This window comes from Hyperolius riggenbachi, chromosome 2 (assembly GCF_040937935.1).
Source record: "Hyperolius riggenbachi isolate aHypRig1 chromosome 2, aHypRig1.pri, whole genome shotgun sequence".
Lineage (NCBI taxonomy): Eukaryota > Metazoa > Chordata > Amphibia > Anura > Hyperoliidae > Hyperolius > Hyperolius riggenbachi.
The window spans coordinates 309346804-309362177 of record NC_090647.1 but is presented as its reverse complement, the minus strand read 5'-3'; the positions used below and the strand labels follow the sequence as shown (position 1 = coordinate 309362177).

Genomic DNA, 15374 nt, shown 5'->3' with positions numbered 1-15374 from the left:
GTTCATGCTTCCATCTGCTGAAAAGCTTTATGGAGATGAATATTTCATTTTTCAGCACGACCTGGCACCTGCTCACAGTGCCAAAACCACTGGTAAATGGTTTACTGACCATGGTATTAATGTGCTCAATTGGCCTGCCAACTCTCCTGACCTGAACCCCATAGAGAATCTGTGGGATATTGTGAAGAGAAAGTTGAGAGACGCAAGACCCAACACTCTGGATGAGCTTAAGGCCGCTATCGAAGCATCCTGGGCCTCCATAACACCTGAGCAGTGCCACAGGCTGATTGCCTCCATGCCACGCCACATTGAAGCAGTCATTTCTGCAAAAGGATTCCCGACCAAGTATTGAGTGCATAACTGAACATAATTATTTGAAGGTTGACTTTTTTTGTTTTAAAAACACTTTTCTTTTATTGGTCGGATGAAATATGCTAATTTTTTGAGATAGGAATTTGGGGTTTTCATGAGCTGTATGCCAAAATCATCAATATTAAATCAATAAAAGGCTTGAACTACTTCAGTTGTGTGTATTTGAATCTAAAATATATGAAAGTCTAATGTTTATCAGTACATTACAGAAAATAATGAACTTTATCACAATATGCTAATTTTTTGAGAAGATCCTGTATATGTAGCAATATGGCTTAACAAATACAGTATCTCACACAACTGAGTACACCTCTTACATTTTTTGTAAATATTTTGTAATATTTTTTCATGGGACAACACTCAAGATATGACACCTTGATACAATGTGAAGTAGGAAGTGTACAGCCGATCAGTGACCACAACATACGCCGCACACCGTGCCAAATTGCTCTGCATAGCTGTCGTTCCACAAGGAAGCCTCTTCTAAAGATCATGCACAAGCAAGCCCACAAACAGTTTCCTGAAGACAAGCAGACTCAGGTCATGGATTACTGGAACCATGTCATGTGACCCTGCGGTCTGACAAGACCAAGATAAACTCCCACTAGCAGCACTCATGCAGCCCCAAACCATCAAACCATGGCCATCCCAACAGCATGCTTGATTGTAGGCTAGACACACTTGTCTTTGTACTCCTCACCTGGTTGCCTCTACACACACTTGACATCTGAACCAAGTAAGTTTATCTTGGCCTCATCCGACTGCTCTTATGGCGCGCTCAGAAGCCAATAGCAGCGTTAGAGAGTTTTGTTCATTGTCTCCTTGCTGAATAGGTGCTGGTTTACTGTACAGGAAGAGCCAAGATTGTCAGAGGCCGAGCTCTTAACCATTACAATATCCAGTGACCACTTAGATGATGCTAGATGAGACCCATTTAAATAATAATATCAGAAATTAATTACATGTTTTTCCTTATGCGTAGTCTTCCTCTATTAATGTTGTGGGTGTCTGTGGGCTTCATTCCCCCTCCTCATAGTCTGTCAGGCACGCTTGAAGTTCAGGGAGGTGTTTTGCAATTTCCAGTGGGTTGGAGAGACAGTAACGGCATCATTGTACTAGGAGCAGAACAGCTTCACTTGTGCCCCAGGAAAACCAACACGCTGCCTCATAAGTCACATGTAGATAGAAGCACTGGCTGAAGGCTTTCTGTAGTGCGTAGAAAAATTGCTGAGTGAGTATAAATACTGTTAACTTTTACATGACTCTTGTTAAAAAGGTATAATTTTTGTTAAGCCATTAAGGGAAAGAGTAAATGTGCAAAGGGCATCAATGCTTAGCAACTCTGCAATGATCTTTTAGAGATTCAGTTACTTGATTAATTTCTATGTACTCTCCATTGCTTTCTAGTTTTTTTTCCATTGCCTCATCTATGAGATGTTTGAATAAACTGTCCCCCTATACAGCCTTTAGTTTTGAGAGGTGACAGAATTAATTTGGAATGACCAAAATTGATACTGCACTGCATACATGTAGACCTTTATCTTTTTTTCAAATGCAGGCTAGCATTTATTTATTTATTTATATGTTTTCATTCAGTGGCCAAGGTAAATAATGGAAATATAATTACGGTATAGATTAGGTGATAAAGCCATTTTTAATACTCTCCAAAAGCCTCTAGCAGATCCGCAAAACGCTAGAGGTTTTTGAAGCAGATTTTCAGAGTGATTCTATGCATGTTTAGAGAGGTTTTCTAAACATGCCTAGCCTTTTTTGGAGCGTTTTTGTGTAGCAGATTTCATATATTGTTACAGTAAAGCTGTTACTGAACAGCTGCTGTAACAAAAACGCTTGGAAAACCGCTCTGGTCTAGCGTTTTTCAGAGCGGTTTTCCACTCAATTAACATTGAGGTAGAAATGCCTCAGAAATCTAAAAAATGCTGCGGCCCCCGAGTTTGCGTTAGTAAAAAAACAAACCGCTCTGGTGTGCACCAGCCCATTTAAGTGCAGTTTTCAAACCACTAACGTTTTTAAAAATGCTCCAGAACCGCTCTGGTGTGCACTAGCCCTCACACAGACTACCAACAGTAACAGAGTTGATTTAAAGGACATCTGAAGTGAAAGGAATATGGAGGCTGACATATTTATTTCCTTTTAAACAATACTGGTTACCAGGCAGTCCTGCTGATCTTTCATGCATCAGTAATGTCTGAATCACACACATGAAAAAAGCATGCAGTTAATCCAGTCAGACTTCAGTCACATCTGATCTGTATGCTTGTTCAAGGTCATCAGCTAAAAGCATTAGATGCAGAAGATCAGCAGGACAGCTAGGAAATGAGTATTGTTTAAACACTGACACTTAAGCAAAAATAAACTAATGAGATTGTGAATTGTATGTGTTGTATAGATAATTAATACAACATTAGTAGCAGGCAAAAGAGTCCTTTTTTTTTCAGTTATATACCTTTATTTATAACATTGCATCATTCTGTCATGTTTGCAGTTTAGAAATCACGCTCTGTATTTTAAAGTGTACCTGAGGTGGGGCCACAGCAATAAACTATACATACCTTCCTCCAGTCCCATCCGGCCTGATCTCTCCCTCTCCATCCTCTTCTGACTGCCGTTCACCCGCCCTGAAAAAATTCTCCAGGCCAGATGCAGTCCCCTCTCTTTATCCCATCGCCGGGAGCATACTGCGCCTGCACCGTAGAACTGCGCGGGCGCAGAATGCTGCCGGCAATGTGAACGCTGCAGGAGCGCGTGCGTGGTCGGGACGCGCATGCGCAGTTGGCCTCAGACTGGAGGACTTTCTGGGGCCAATTACAGCGAAACGGGGAGTCAGAAGAGGACAGCGTGGGAGCGATCAGGCTGGAGGGGGCTGGAGAAAGCCCCAGGTATGTACATTTCAGGTTCCCTTTAAAGGAGTCATCGGGGGTCTTTAAGAAAATTAGTGCTACTTACCGGGGGCTTCCTCTAGCCCCAAGCTCCGAGCATGTCCCTCGCCGCAGCTCTGCCTTTAGCCGTTCGTCGCAGCTCCGTCCCGATCCCTGGCGATGACGTCAGGGCGACCTCCAAGTCGGCCTGTACTGCGCCTGTGCGAGCGGTGCTGTCAATCACCGCCACATGGGCCGGAGCGGACTGCGCAGGCGCTGTAGTTCTGCACCTGCGCAGTCCGTTCCGGCTTATGTGGCGGTGATTGACAGCACCGCTCGCGCAGGCGCAGTACAGGCCGACCTGGTGGTCGCCCTGACCTCATCGCCAGGGACCATGACTGAGCTGCGGCGAACGGCTGAAGGCAGAGCTGCGGCGAGGGACATGCTGGGAGCTTGGGGCTAGAGGAAGCCCCCGGTAAGTAGCACTCATTTTCTTAAAGATTCCCTGATGACTCCTTTAAGCTGTAATATGAAGCAAAACTAATAGCCCTTTAGAGAGGGATATGGATGTTTCCTTTTAAACTGTTTCTTGTCAGTCTTGCTGATCTCTTTGGCTGCAGTAGTGGCTTAATCACACCCCTGAAACAAGCATGCAGCTAATCCAGTCTGACTTCAGTCAGAGCACCTGATCTGAATGCTTGTTGAGGGGCTGTGGCTGAAAGTATTAGAGACACTGGATCAGCAGGAGAGTCAGGCAACTGGTATTATTTTAAAAGGAAAAATCCATATCCTTTTCAGATTAGGTTCCCTTTAAGGTGCCTATAGATCTAGCGATGATTGGCAGAATCGACCACAAGACAGATCTCTCTCTGATGGATTCTGATTAGAGAGAGAGATCTATCGGCTGCCCATACACCACAGGCCAATTCCTGATCAATTTCAGCATGCCGCCTCGCCTTTGCCCCCCAGTGTATAAATGTGCCCCCCGTGTGTGCATTTTATACATTACCTGTCTTTGGAATCCCATTCCTCCATTTGCACAATACACACCGCCATTTGCGCTATACAAGTGGCTCATGTGTCACGTCACACAAGCAACACATGCTATATGCCGGCGGCGTGTATATCGTAAATGGAGGAGCGGGATTCCAAAGACAGATGGGCACCGCGCGGTGGGCAACATAGGGCAGGTAATGTATAAATGCACATACGGGGGGCACATTTATACACTAGAGGGAACCATTACCAATGTGCACCTGATTGACCACTACGGCCGGATATCCTGCAGCATGTCCGATCAATACATGCGATCAATTTCGGCATGAAATTGGTTGCATCATTGATCGGGCATGCTCTTGGCTGCACCAAATTTCATCCGATTAGATAATAATAATCGAATCAGATGGTCGATCCACCACTAAGCCAAGTAGTGTATAGCCACCTTTACTTTTTCTTGGCTGTTTAAGCTTTTTAAAAAACAGAACAGTTCAGAGAAGCTCTTTTTCATAGATAATAACTCAAGTGTTTTAACTCTTCCTGTACTGGAAAACAACATTAGATTTTTTTTATTTGCTACTAATGTTCTATTTTTTAGCTGTGCTACACACACAATTCATTATCTCATTTGTTTATTTTTCGCTTCACGTTCAGGGGTGCTCGGATACCCCTTTTCAAAATCCGGATTGGAGCCGGATCCGGATACCCAGATATCCGATCCAGGTAGGATATCCGATTTAAACATTTTTCTAAACCAAATCCAAATCAGATATCCGACCCCAGTATCCGGGATATCCGGGCAAATTCGGATATCTGTATAGAAAACCCAGAAGTGGCCTTTAAATTGCTTTAAAAACATTTTTTAGGGTAAATGAGGCATGTAGCATCATTATTTTTTTTAAATTGTGTTTTGGGTTAAATATAGGTGGTATCAGCACAGCAGCAGTGGCCTGTGGCACCCTGACAGTGTGAGCAGCACAGGCAGCAGGAGCAGGGTAATGCAGCAGCAGCAGGTGTAACGTCTGCCAGGAGCATGCCAGACAAGGCACTTGGCAGTGGCACGTGGCACTTTGCACTTGGCACTTTGCACGTGGCACTTTGCACTTGGCACGTGGCACTTTGCTAATATATATTTATCCATTAGTTGAGTCGTTTGTTATTTTCTTTATTCAAGCTACGGAGATTTTTCAGTTAGCTAGTCAGTTTAGCACGTTTCAGTAGGTTGCGCCTATCGTGATTCGTGACCACCCGTGCTTAGCTAGCATAGTTGTGTTGCTATTAGTTATGTTCTTTCCTGTAGTCTTTCCTGTGTGGATGCTTGCTGGTGACTTTTGTTAGCCTGCTTGCTCTGCTTCTGTGGATGTGACTGTGAGCTGCGGTTGCAACTAGTTACGCTCCAGTCTATAGTCCTGTCTTGTATCTGTCTGATTGCTTGTTATCGCAAGAGTAGCGCAACATTGCACTGCGCTGCCATTGCGTCTTATTTGTATTATTTGTAGCAATATCGGAAGCCCAGAGCTGCAGTTGCTCTGGGCAGCCTGTGTAGCCTCTTCCATTATCCAGCTCTTAGCCTTGTTGTGCTGGGTGGTCAGAAAGTATGACCCCCCAGCATTACAGCAAGTAGTACTACTAGCTGTAAAAGCACAGGAGTTTCATAAAATCATATATATTCTCATACAATTAACATACACTTTTCAGTTGTCAGTGGACATGAACACTGTGGTTGCTGGTATTTCTTCTCTGCGCTTACGGTATACAGTCTTAAATTATGAGAATGTCAATAATCACTGTAATGAGTATATTTTAAAAATGTGTTGGGATCTCCTTTGTGGGGTTGATGGAAAGGGGTTGACGTAGAAGATGAGCTTGTAAAGCTGAATAATTGCAAATACCTTTTGTTTACATTTAGCATGACTTATTAAGTTGGGGGCTTCAGTGTTTCTTTTTATCTCCTAAAAATTTCTAGTGATTTTGGTTCACCATGATTTAACTTGGTACTCTACAAAGCATCTTTTTTTAGAACTGCAAAGCTTGCTGAGCACTTAAAAGTTTTTACATTAACCACTTCAGCCTTCAGTCGTGTTTCACTTTATGCATCCGAGCAATTTTCACCTCCCATTCATTTGCCAATAACTTTATCACTACTTATCCCAATAAATTGGTCTATATCTTGTTTTTTCCGCCACTAATTAGGCTTTCTTTGGTTCATTTTGCTAAGAGCTACTTTACTGTAAATGCATTTTAACAGGAAGAATAAGAAAAAAACTGAAAAAAATCATTATTTCTCAATTTTCAGCCATTATAGTCTTAAAATAATACATGCCTCCATAATTAAAACCCACGTATTGTATGTGCCTAATAGTCCTGGGTATTACACTGTTTAAATTATGTCCCTATCACAATGTATGGCGACAATATTTTATTTGGAAATAAAAGTGCATTTTTTCCGTTTTGCATCCATCACTATTTACAAGCTTATAATTAAAAAAAATAGAAATATTTCATCTTTACATGGATATTTAAAAAGTTTAGACCCTTAGGGTAAATATTTACGTTGTTTTTTTTAATTGTAATCCTTTTGTTTGTTTTTTATTACACATTTTATTTGGGTATTTTTGGGAGGGTGTGATGTAAATAGTAATTTTTTTATGTAAATATGTGTTGTTGTTTTTTTATATGTAGATTTAATTTTACTATTTGGCCATAAGACGGCAACCATGAGTTTGTTTACATGACGTCACTCTAAGCATAACATGTATGCTTAGAGGGATGTAGGGGGGACATAAGAGGCAAAAAGAGCGAGGCTTCTGAGAGAAGCAGTCGCTTTTTCTGCCGGGGAAAGGGATCAATGATCAGGCACCATGTACTGATTCATTGATCCCTGGACAATCGAACCGGGGCCCGGGAGTGTGAGTGCACGCTCGTGATTGGCCGCGGGAGCGCACATGGCCTTTTGGACATAGCCTCTAACTGATAAGTCTCTAGCCTCTAAACTGATAAATGTTCCTATTCAATTCACTTTTTCTAAGTTTCCTCTTAGGTGATATTTTCACACCTAAACAGTTATTTTAAACAAAAACAATTATCTTCTAGGATAAGTTTCCTCCCAGGAGATAATTTTTCTTATTTTGTTTTAAATAACTTTTGCACTCTGCACTTGAAAAGTTACCAAAAAGTAGATGAAAAGGTGCTGTCAATATTATTTGGTATTATTTTTTTGCTTGCTGGTGGCTTGGCGGGTATTTTATTGATAAGATGTTAAAATATCACAAAGGAAAAACTGAATTGAATAAGGGCCAAGAGGAGAGAAACGTTTGCAAAAATCAACCCACTGGCCCATATGCAATTCACTTTTTGTCCGAAGTTTAATCCTAGGTGATAATTTTTCATCTATCTTCTTTTTAAAATAACTTTTAAGCATTTTGCAATTAAAAAATTACCAAAAGTATTCAAAGTACTATCAAAATGGCTTTGTGTCTTTTCTTGCATGCTGGTGGGTTAAAAGGCATTTTATTGACAAGGGCCCATATGCAATTCACTTTTACTCCTAAGTTTTATCCTAGGTGATATTTTCACACCTTATCAAAAAAATGCCTTTCAAACCACCAGCAAGCAAGAAAATATTCAAAATAATTGTGACAGTACTTTTTCACCTGCTTTTTGGCACTGTTGCAATTGCAAAGTGGTGCCAAGGGCCCATATGCAATTAATTTGTTCTCCGGAGTTTTCTCCTAGGAGATAATTTTTCATCTTCGATTTAAAATAACTTTTCAACTAAAAAAGTACCAAAAAGTAGGGGAAAAAGTACTGTCAAAATTATTTTGAGTATTTTCTTGCTTTCTGGTGGCTTAAAAGGCATTTTATTTAAAAATTTTAAAATATCACCTAGGAGAAAATTCAGGTGAAAAATTGAATTGCATATGGCCTAAGGTGTGAAATATCAACTGGGAGAAATCTAAGGAGAAAAGGGGAATTGCATATGGGGCTTTATATCTACTATATATTTTCAATTGCAGAGTGCTAAAAAGACAGAAGATGAAAATTAGCTCCTAGGAGGAAAAGTGAATTGGATCAGGCCCATAGTGTGAACTATGAGGGAAGAAAAGCATTGCCACTAATAATGTGCCTGAGTATTTGACACCAGCTTATGAAGCCACAGCACTAAATGAAAACGATCATATTTCAGACCTAAAAAATGATATTATTCAAAGGCAAGAAAGAGATCCTTGCAGCTGAGACCAGCATTTAATCCTTAAATCCATCCATTAAACATTAGATTGGGGGATTAGTACAAAGTCTGCTCACACAAATACCGTAGTTTTCAGAAAAAAATGCATGCAGTTACCTAATAGGCAGTGTCCTCCATAAACCTGGTATGTACACAAAGATGAAAAAGATAAATGGAAAGTCAGGCCACCCTGTTTTCTCTCATTACTGTGGCTGCATTTTTTAATTACAGATCAGAGTTTTCCCTGCCCTGCCATTATATTTGTTGCTGACTATCATGTTGTGTTTGTTTATATAACACAGAATGAGCATATGTCATATAATTTGCCTGGGGCCCACCACAAAAGCTGTTTCTGACGCAATATAGAATTGCTGGCAATACCAAAAGAGCTAGGCTAATTAAAGGGGAACTGAAGTAAGAGGTATACGGAGGATGTCATATTTATTTCCTTTTAATCAATAACAGTTTCCTGGCAGCCTTGCTGGTCTATTTCTCTGCAGTAGTATCTGAATAACACCAGAAACAAGCATGCAGCTAGTCTTGTCAGATCTGACTTTAAAGTCTGAAACACCTGATCTGCTGCATGCTAGTTCAGGGGCTATGGGTAATAGTATTAAAGGCAGAGGATCAGCAGGGCTGCCAGGCAACTGGTATTGCTTAAAAGGAAATAAACATGGCAGCCTCCATATACCTCTCTCTTCAGTTCCCCTTTAAAGTAAATGGAGGTGATTCCACAGGAGTGAATGTGATTTCCTGGAATCAGAGTCACATGTCCTGCAGCATTTTTGGAGCGTTTGCGCTCCAAAACAAAGTATGGCCTGGGACCCACTAGCAGCACTTTTCTAAGCTCTTGTGAAGTAATTCTATGGGGGATTTAAAAAAAATCACATTGTTCAACTGAAATCACACACATAGCATTACACTAGCAAGAGCTTTTCAAATTACAATCTCTTAGAAAAGCACTGCTAGTGGGTCCCAGACCTACAGGTTTGCTGCAAAATTGCTTTGCAATTGCTGTTCAAAAGTGATTTTGCAGTGATTTTACTACCAGAATCACAATCACTGTACTATTGCTACCATTACATTTAAAAGCGCTTTGAAATCACCCAAAATCAGCAGATTGTTATAGTTTCATTGTTGGTGGTTACTTGGTTTCACCATAAACATATTCAATGCAGTCATATCCTATCTTGACTGCTGCAACCTCTGCTCTTTTGCCTACGGACTCACAAATTCCTACTAAAATCTGCTGCTTCTTTGACAATTTATTTTCAGTTTGGGTTTGGGATGAGAGCAAGTTTCACATATCAGCACTGCTCCCATTATCACACCTAACTGATCTACTGTATATTTGGGGTTTTTTCAGGACAAATTAGGTTTTCAGCGTGTGATAATTTTGTTTAATAATTTCCTTATTTTTTATGCCTTTCAGAGGGAAAATAAGAAAAAAAAAATAGAAAAAACACACTATTTCTCCCTTTACATTCATTATAGCTTTACAATAAACAGTGCTATCTGTAAGTTAAACCCATAAATTGTATTTGCTTATCCATTCGTTATTAGAACATTTAGATTGTTTTTTGCTTTCTCATTGTACACTATCGATGATTACAAGCCCTTTTTTTTTGCAAAAATAATAGCAATATACCCTCATGGCATACATATTTAAAAAGCCAAGTTCCTAAGGTAACAAAAAATGTTTCTTCTTTCATATTTTGTCACTTTGTTTTTATTTTACAAGTATATTATTTTGGTACACATGGGGCCATATGCAATTAACTTTTTCACCTAGAGTTATCTCCTAGGAGACAATTTTCATCTTCTCTTTAAACTAAATTTTCAGCATTTTACAATTGAAAAAGTACCCAAAAGTTGGTGAAAAAGTACTATCAAATTTATTTTGAGTATTTTCTTTTTTGTTAGTGGCTTAAAAGACATTTTGTAACAAGTTGTGAAAATATCACTTAGGAGAAAACTTAGGTGAAAAAGGTAATTGCATATGGGCCATTATGTGAAAATGTAATTGCTTTTGATTCAGTTTGTGACTAAAAAGAATACACAAGACATGGGCCTCAACCCTACAACTCTCTAAACCAGCCTTTCTCAACCTTTTTACCCTGGAGGAACCCTGCAAATACTTTTTGAATCTCAAGGAACCCCCACAAGTACTTTTTGGATCTCAAGGAACCGCTGGCATGGTCTTTAAAAGCTGATGTGGATGTTTATGCCACTACCTTCTATTACAGTGCCCTTTATTACAAATTCTAATGCTTTTTATTAATGTGCTCATTAATGTTCTGACCCCCAATTTGGTGCTTCTTTTTACAGTACCCCCTTTTATAGTGTGGTCACCATCATACTTCCCCCAACCCCCACGATGGGGAAAAATGCCAAGGAACCCCTGCAGAGTACTCAAGGAACCCTGGTTGAAAAAGCCAGCCATAAACTCTACTTATCACGGTTAAAATATTACTGTAGTTTTGCTAAGACTTGCCTAAGTTTCATCATAATTTTGAAAATTACTTTTTATGTTTTGATTGAGTTTGTCCCTACCTATTTTTTATGTGACGTGGGTACAAGCATTAAGACACACCAAAATGTATTATACAACTTGTCATGGTTAAAATTATACCACGTATGTCTTATTTAATTACAAACTGGTGTTGCACTCTCCACAACTACATTGGACATAGATATACTGTACATCCAGTTGTCAGGACACCTAAACTGAGAGGGATATGGAGACTGCCATATTTATTTAATTTTAAACAATATTAGTGGCTTGGCTGACATTCCGCTGTGCTTTCTTGCTTCAGTAGTAACGGAATCACCCACCAGAAACAATCATACAGCTAATACAGTCAGACCTCAGTCTGCACGCTTGTTCAGGGTCTATGGCTAAAAGTATTAAAAGCAAAGGGTCAGCTAGATAGCCAGGCAATTTGCGCTGTTCAAAGGGAAATAAACATGACAGCCTTCATATCCCTCATACTTCAGGTGTCCTTTAAAGGACATCTGAGGTGAAAATAAAGTGATGAGATAAACAATTGTATCTATCCTCCTACTCCTAAAAAATGACTTTATTTTACAAAATGAGGTTTATTTTACATTTAAATCTAGTTTTTACTGTTTCATTGGCTCTGCTCATTGCCACCTTCATTGCAGTATGTCAATCTCTTTCCTGCTCTCAGAAGCCATTTACTGACAGGAAAGTGTTTTATGGCTGTAATGACTTATCAGTGAGGGTTATGCTGTAGTCCGACTCAGTCCCTACCCAGACAGAAACTTGCATACCTGATATTTAACTCTGTAAGGCAGAGAAAGATAAAAAAAAAAGAGCACAGCATAATCATTTGTGTGCTTGGCACATGTCTATCTCGTCATGTCACAGGTCACCTTGGTTGTCCTTTAAGTTATTTAAGAACAACTTATTTTGAGTTTTTTTGGGTTTTTTTGCTTGGAAAGTGCTGAAAAACTACTATATAAAGTAGGTGAGAAAAATATTAGAATTGATAATTCATAAGTTTTGTGAATCAGTCCTGTGCAGGCCTGGCTCACCCATGATGCCAAGTGAGGCGTATTCCTCAGACGGCAGAAGTGTATTGGTGGCGCCAGGCAGACACAGGAAGTGCAAAGAGCATGCCTGGCCTACCGCCTCCCAGCTTACTGCTGCCTGCCTGGCCATGGGGTAGCAGCAGGCACACAGCGGTGGGGAGGGGGGCCAGATGCCCCCTCACCTGGGGCTATCCCTTCCACGCTCCCCCCTCCAGATGTTAGTGCAGAGTGTCAGCGGCAGCGGATGATTGACTCACCTCTATCTTCCACGTCCCAGACACCGGAGGCTCAGTGCGCTGCGCTTCACACGTCTTCTCCTTCTTCCGTGCCACCCACCATACTTCTGAAAGTACAGTGATAATCTCCCTATTCTTTGCGGTGAAGTGATTGATAAAATAGATTTTTTATGTAATATGAATAATATTGACTACCCAGAAGTGTAGGGAACTTGAAGTATGCTGTGAAACATACATCGACCACATACCTCAAGTAATGCTTTAGCTATTTGCAGAGATGGATTCAGATGTAATGGGCCCCTAGGCGAGGTAGTACATTTTGGACCTCCTTGTAATCTTTTTGGTAAGCTGAAGTGGAGAGAGGTCAGAGAAGGTAGCTGGTGGGCCCCAAGCACCTGTCTAAGTTGCCTGGTGGATGATCCTGCTCTGGCTATTTGCTTCTCTTAATAATCAAGTTGTTATGGCATCCTTACATCTAAAAAGCATATACCTATATGTGTTATGAAGGGTAAGAGGAGGCATTTGCTTTTATTAGATTTTACTGACAATAACTTCACTGTGAATAGTCGGTAGAGTAAGAAAGAGAGAACTCTGATAACGTAGGGGTTATGGTAATCTACACAGATCAAATCTGACTAAACCTAACTTACAAAGGCAGGTTGTAATAATCAGGCTGATAAATAAATACAAGTGTATTGTAAGTGTATTTTCAAAGAATGACAATATCTAGCAATATCTTCAGTTCAGTTCATTTGTAGCATTTAAATTACTTATTTTCATTGTCCAACCCAAAAAAAAATCATTAATGGCTCTTTTTCTTTACAGTTTATGGGTTGAAAATACTGAATTCATGAAGAAAGACAGGCACCTTCTGATGCTAGAGGTGATTGTACCTCTCCTACTGATTGAAGGTAACACATTAATTTGAACTCGTGTTGTACTCTAAACTTGTTAATAAAAAAATCAGCTAATGGAAACCAAGCAATTAATGAAATAACAGCAGAGGACTGAAAATGTGAAAATAAATTGCTTTGATTTGTGATTTAATGGCCCTGGGTAAGCTATGCTAGATTTTCTTTGATGGCACGTTCATATGCCCTCTACCTATGCACACATAGTTTACATGTACTGAAGCAGATCACACTCTCTCCACAATGCTCATGTTTCTGTTTCTTAACAAAAATCATTTTGATAGTATATATTTAAATGTTACGACAAAGCAGTTGAATAGCAATAGGGGGTGCAGAGGTTGTGATCGCACCGGTGTCCTTGGGCCAGCGGGGCCCCAAGGGGACCTCCCTCAACTGTAGTATTAGTTCTTTATTGGTCTTGTGCTGGTAATATCTATAGATGATTTGGGGCTGGTTCACACGGACGCTTGGCGGCGTTTACCGCTAAGCGTTCGGGACTCGTCAGCTAAACGCTCCCATTCAAGTGAACGGGAGCATTTAGCACCGCGCGGTTACCGGCGGTTACCGTCGATTGTGCAACTGCAGCGTTTCGATCCCAATTTAACACGTCGTTTCAGCCATCCCTTGAAGCCACATGCAACGTCCAGGGTCGTCTAGCCGCCGTGGCTTCATGTCCCCTTGTGGAGACGAGAAATCCAGATCGCGACAGGAAGCCGACGATCGCCGTACTGCTGCCCCGAACGAGACATCACAGGACAATGCGGCTTCCGGCCGCCCGACGCCGCCTTCCATCCATGTGAACCAGCATAAATACTTAAATAGTAGTCATCACTAACAAACTGCTCCCCATCCCCTTCTTGCACCTCTGACACTGTGGTTGTCCTTGGTAGGTTTTGGTGTGTTGTATCAATAGTTATGTATAGAGTGCTTATGTATAGAGTGCTTGGGGGGCCCAAAGTAAGACCTGCATCGGGGCCAATAGCCCCTTAGCTATGCCATTCCGGCAAAGTGTATGTTTAGACTTGAAATGAGACAGATTCACTTGTAATTAGTTACTGCAGTTAGTTAGATCTTCAATTTATTACTCAGATTGCCTTACTTTCAAGGTTACATTATAGCAAGGAACTGCTCTGTCCTAAATTAGTCTTTATGGCCCATGCACATGAGACTGAACACTGAAAAGGTGTTTTTTTCAGTTTTTAAACAAGACAGTTTTGGATTTTGGTGGAGAAAAAACAAAACACAAAAAAAAAACCTTATTACCATAGATATGTTTGAGTGTAGCTGCAATGACTTAACCTCTAATTTGCATGCCTCTAGTTTTAACAACCCTTTACTAGGAGTGGCCAATTCTAATCACATGATAACAAACCTTCTTTTTTTAATTAATGCAGTTCAGTTTTGCTGAATCTCCTATGAGATTCCTAAAAGCTTGTGGGTTTATTGGAGAAATCCAAGTACATCAGTCCCAATAAACTTTGTCCATCTATAGGAAATGGTTAACTTGGGCAGAGATATTTTAAAGGGAAGGTCCAAGCAAAAAAAAAAAAATGAGATTCACTTACCATGGGTCTTCTACCAGTCCCATGCAGCCATCCTGTGCCCTCGTAGTCACTCACTGCTGCTCCAGTCCCCCGCTGGCAGCTTTCTGACCTCGGAGGTCAGGGCCGAATTGCGTACATTTTTACACATTCCCGCTAGTGCAGGAACATTAACACATACATTTTTATGCGTTAGTGGTGAAACGCGTAAATTTTTGTTCCTGCACTAGCTGGAATGCGTAAAAATGTATGCAATGTGGCCCTGACCTCCGAGGTCAGAAAGCTGCCAGCGGGAGACTGGAGCAGCAGTGAGTGACTACGAGGGCACAGGATGGCTACATGGGGCTGGTAGAAGCCCCAGGTAAGTGAATCTCATTTTTTTTTTTTTGCTTGGACCTTCCCTTTAATTAATTATTTATTTAATATTTGGTTCTCTTGGCTTACCATAAATCAGAGTAAAACAGTCAATTAACAATTGACCTGTCCAATGGCTGAAATTATCAGATCAAGTTATGAATATGTGTGTTGCCAGCATACGACTGCATGGTTAGATGTGAATGCAAAATATTTAGGCATTTAACAATATTTAACATGCACGAGAACTACAATTTCATTTATTATGGATATCTCCAAGTGTTTCTACCCACTGGATAGATAGA

At 40.5% G+C, this 15374-nt stretch overlaps 1 protein-coding gene across 1 annotated transcript in view; it reads left to right on the top strand.

Moving 5' to 3' along the window:
- The first annotated feature begins 1524 nt into the window (after positions 1–1524).
- The window catches only part of CSF3R (colony stimulating factor 3 receptor), a 60116-nt gene continuing 46266 nt past the window's right edge, over positions 1525–15374 (top strand). The window contains exons 1-2 of the mRNA XM_068269060.1: positions 1525–1603; positions 13089–13174. Of these exons, the coding sequence (XP_068125161.1) occupies positions 13114–13174 (61 nt within the window). The 5' untranslated portion in view covers positions 1525–1603; positions 13089–13113. The remainder of the gene's footprint in view (positions 1604–13088; positions 13175–15374) is intronic.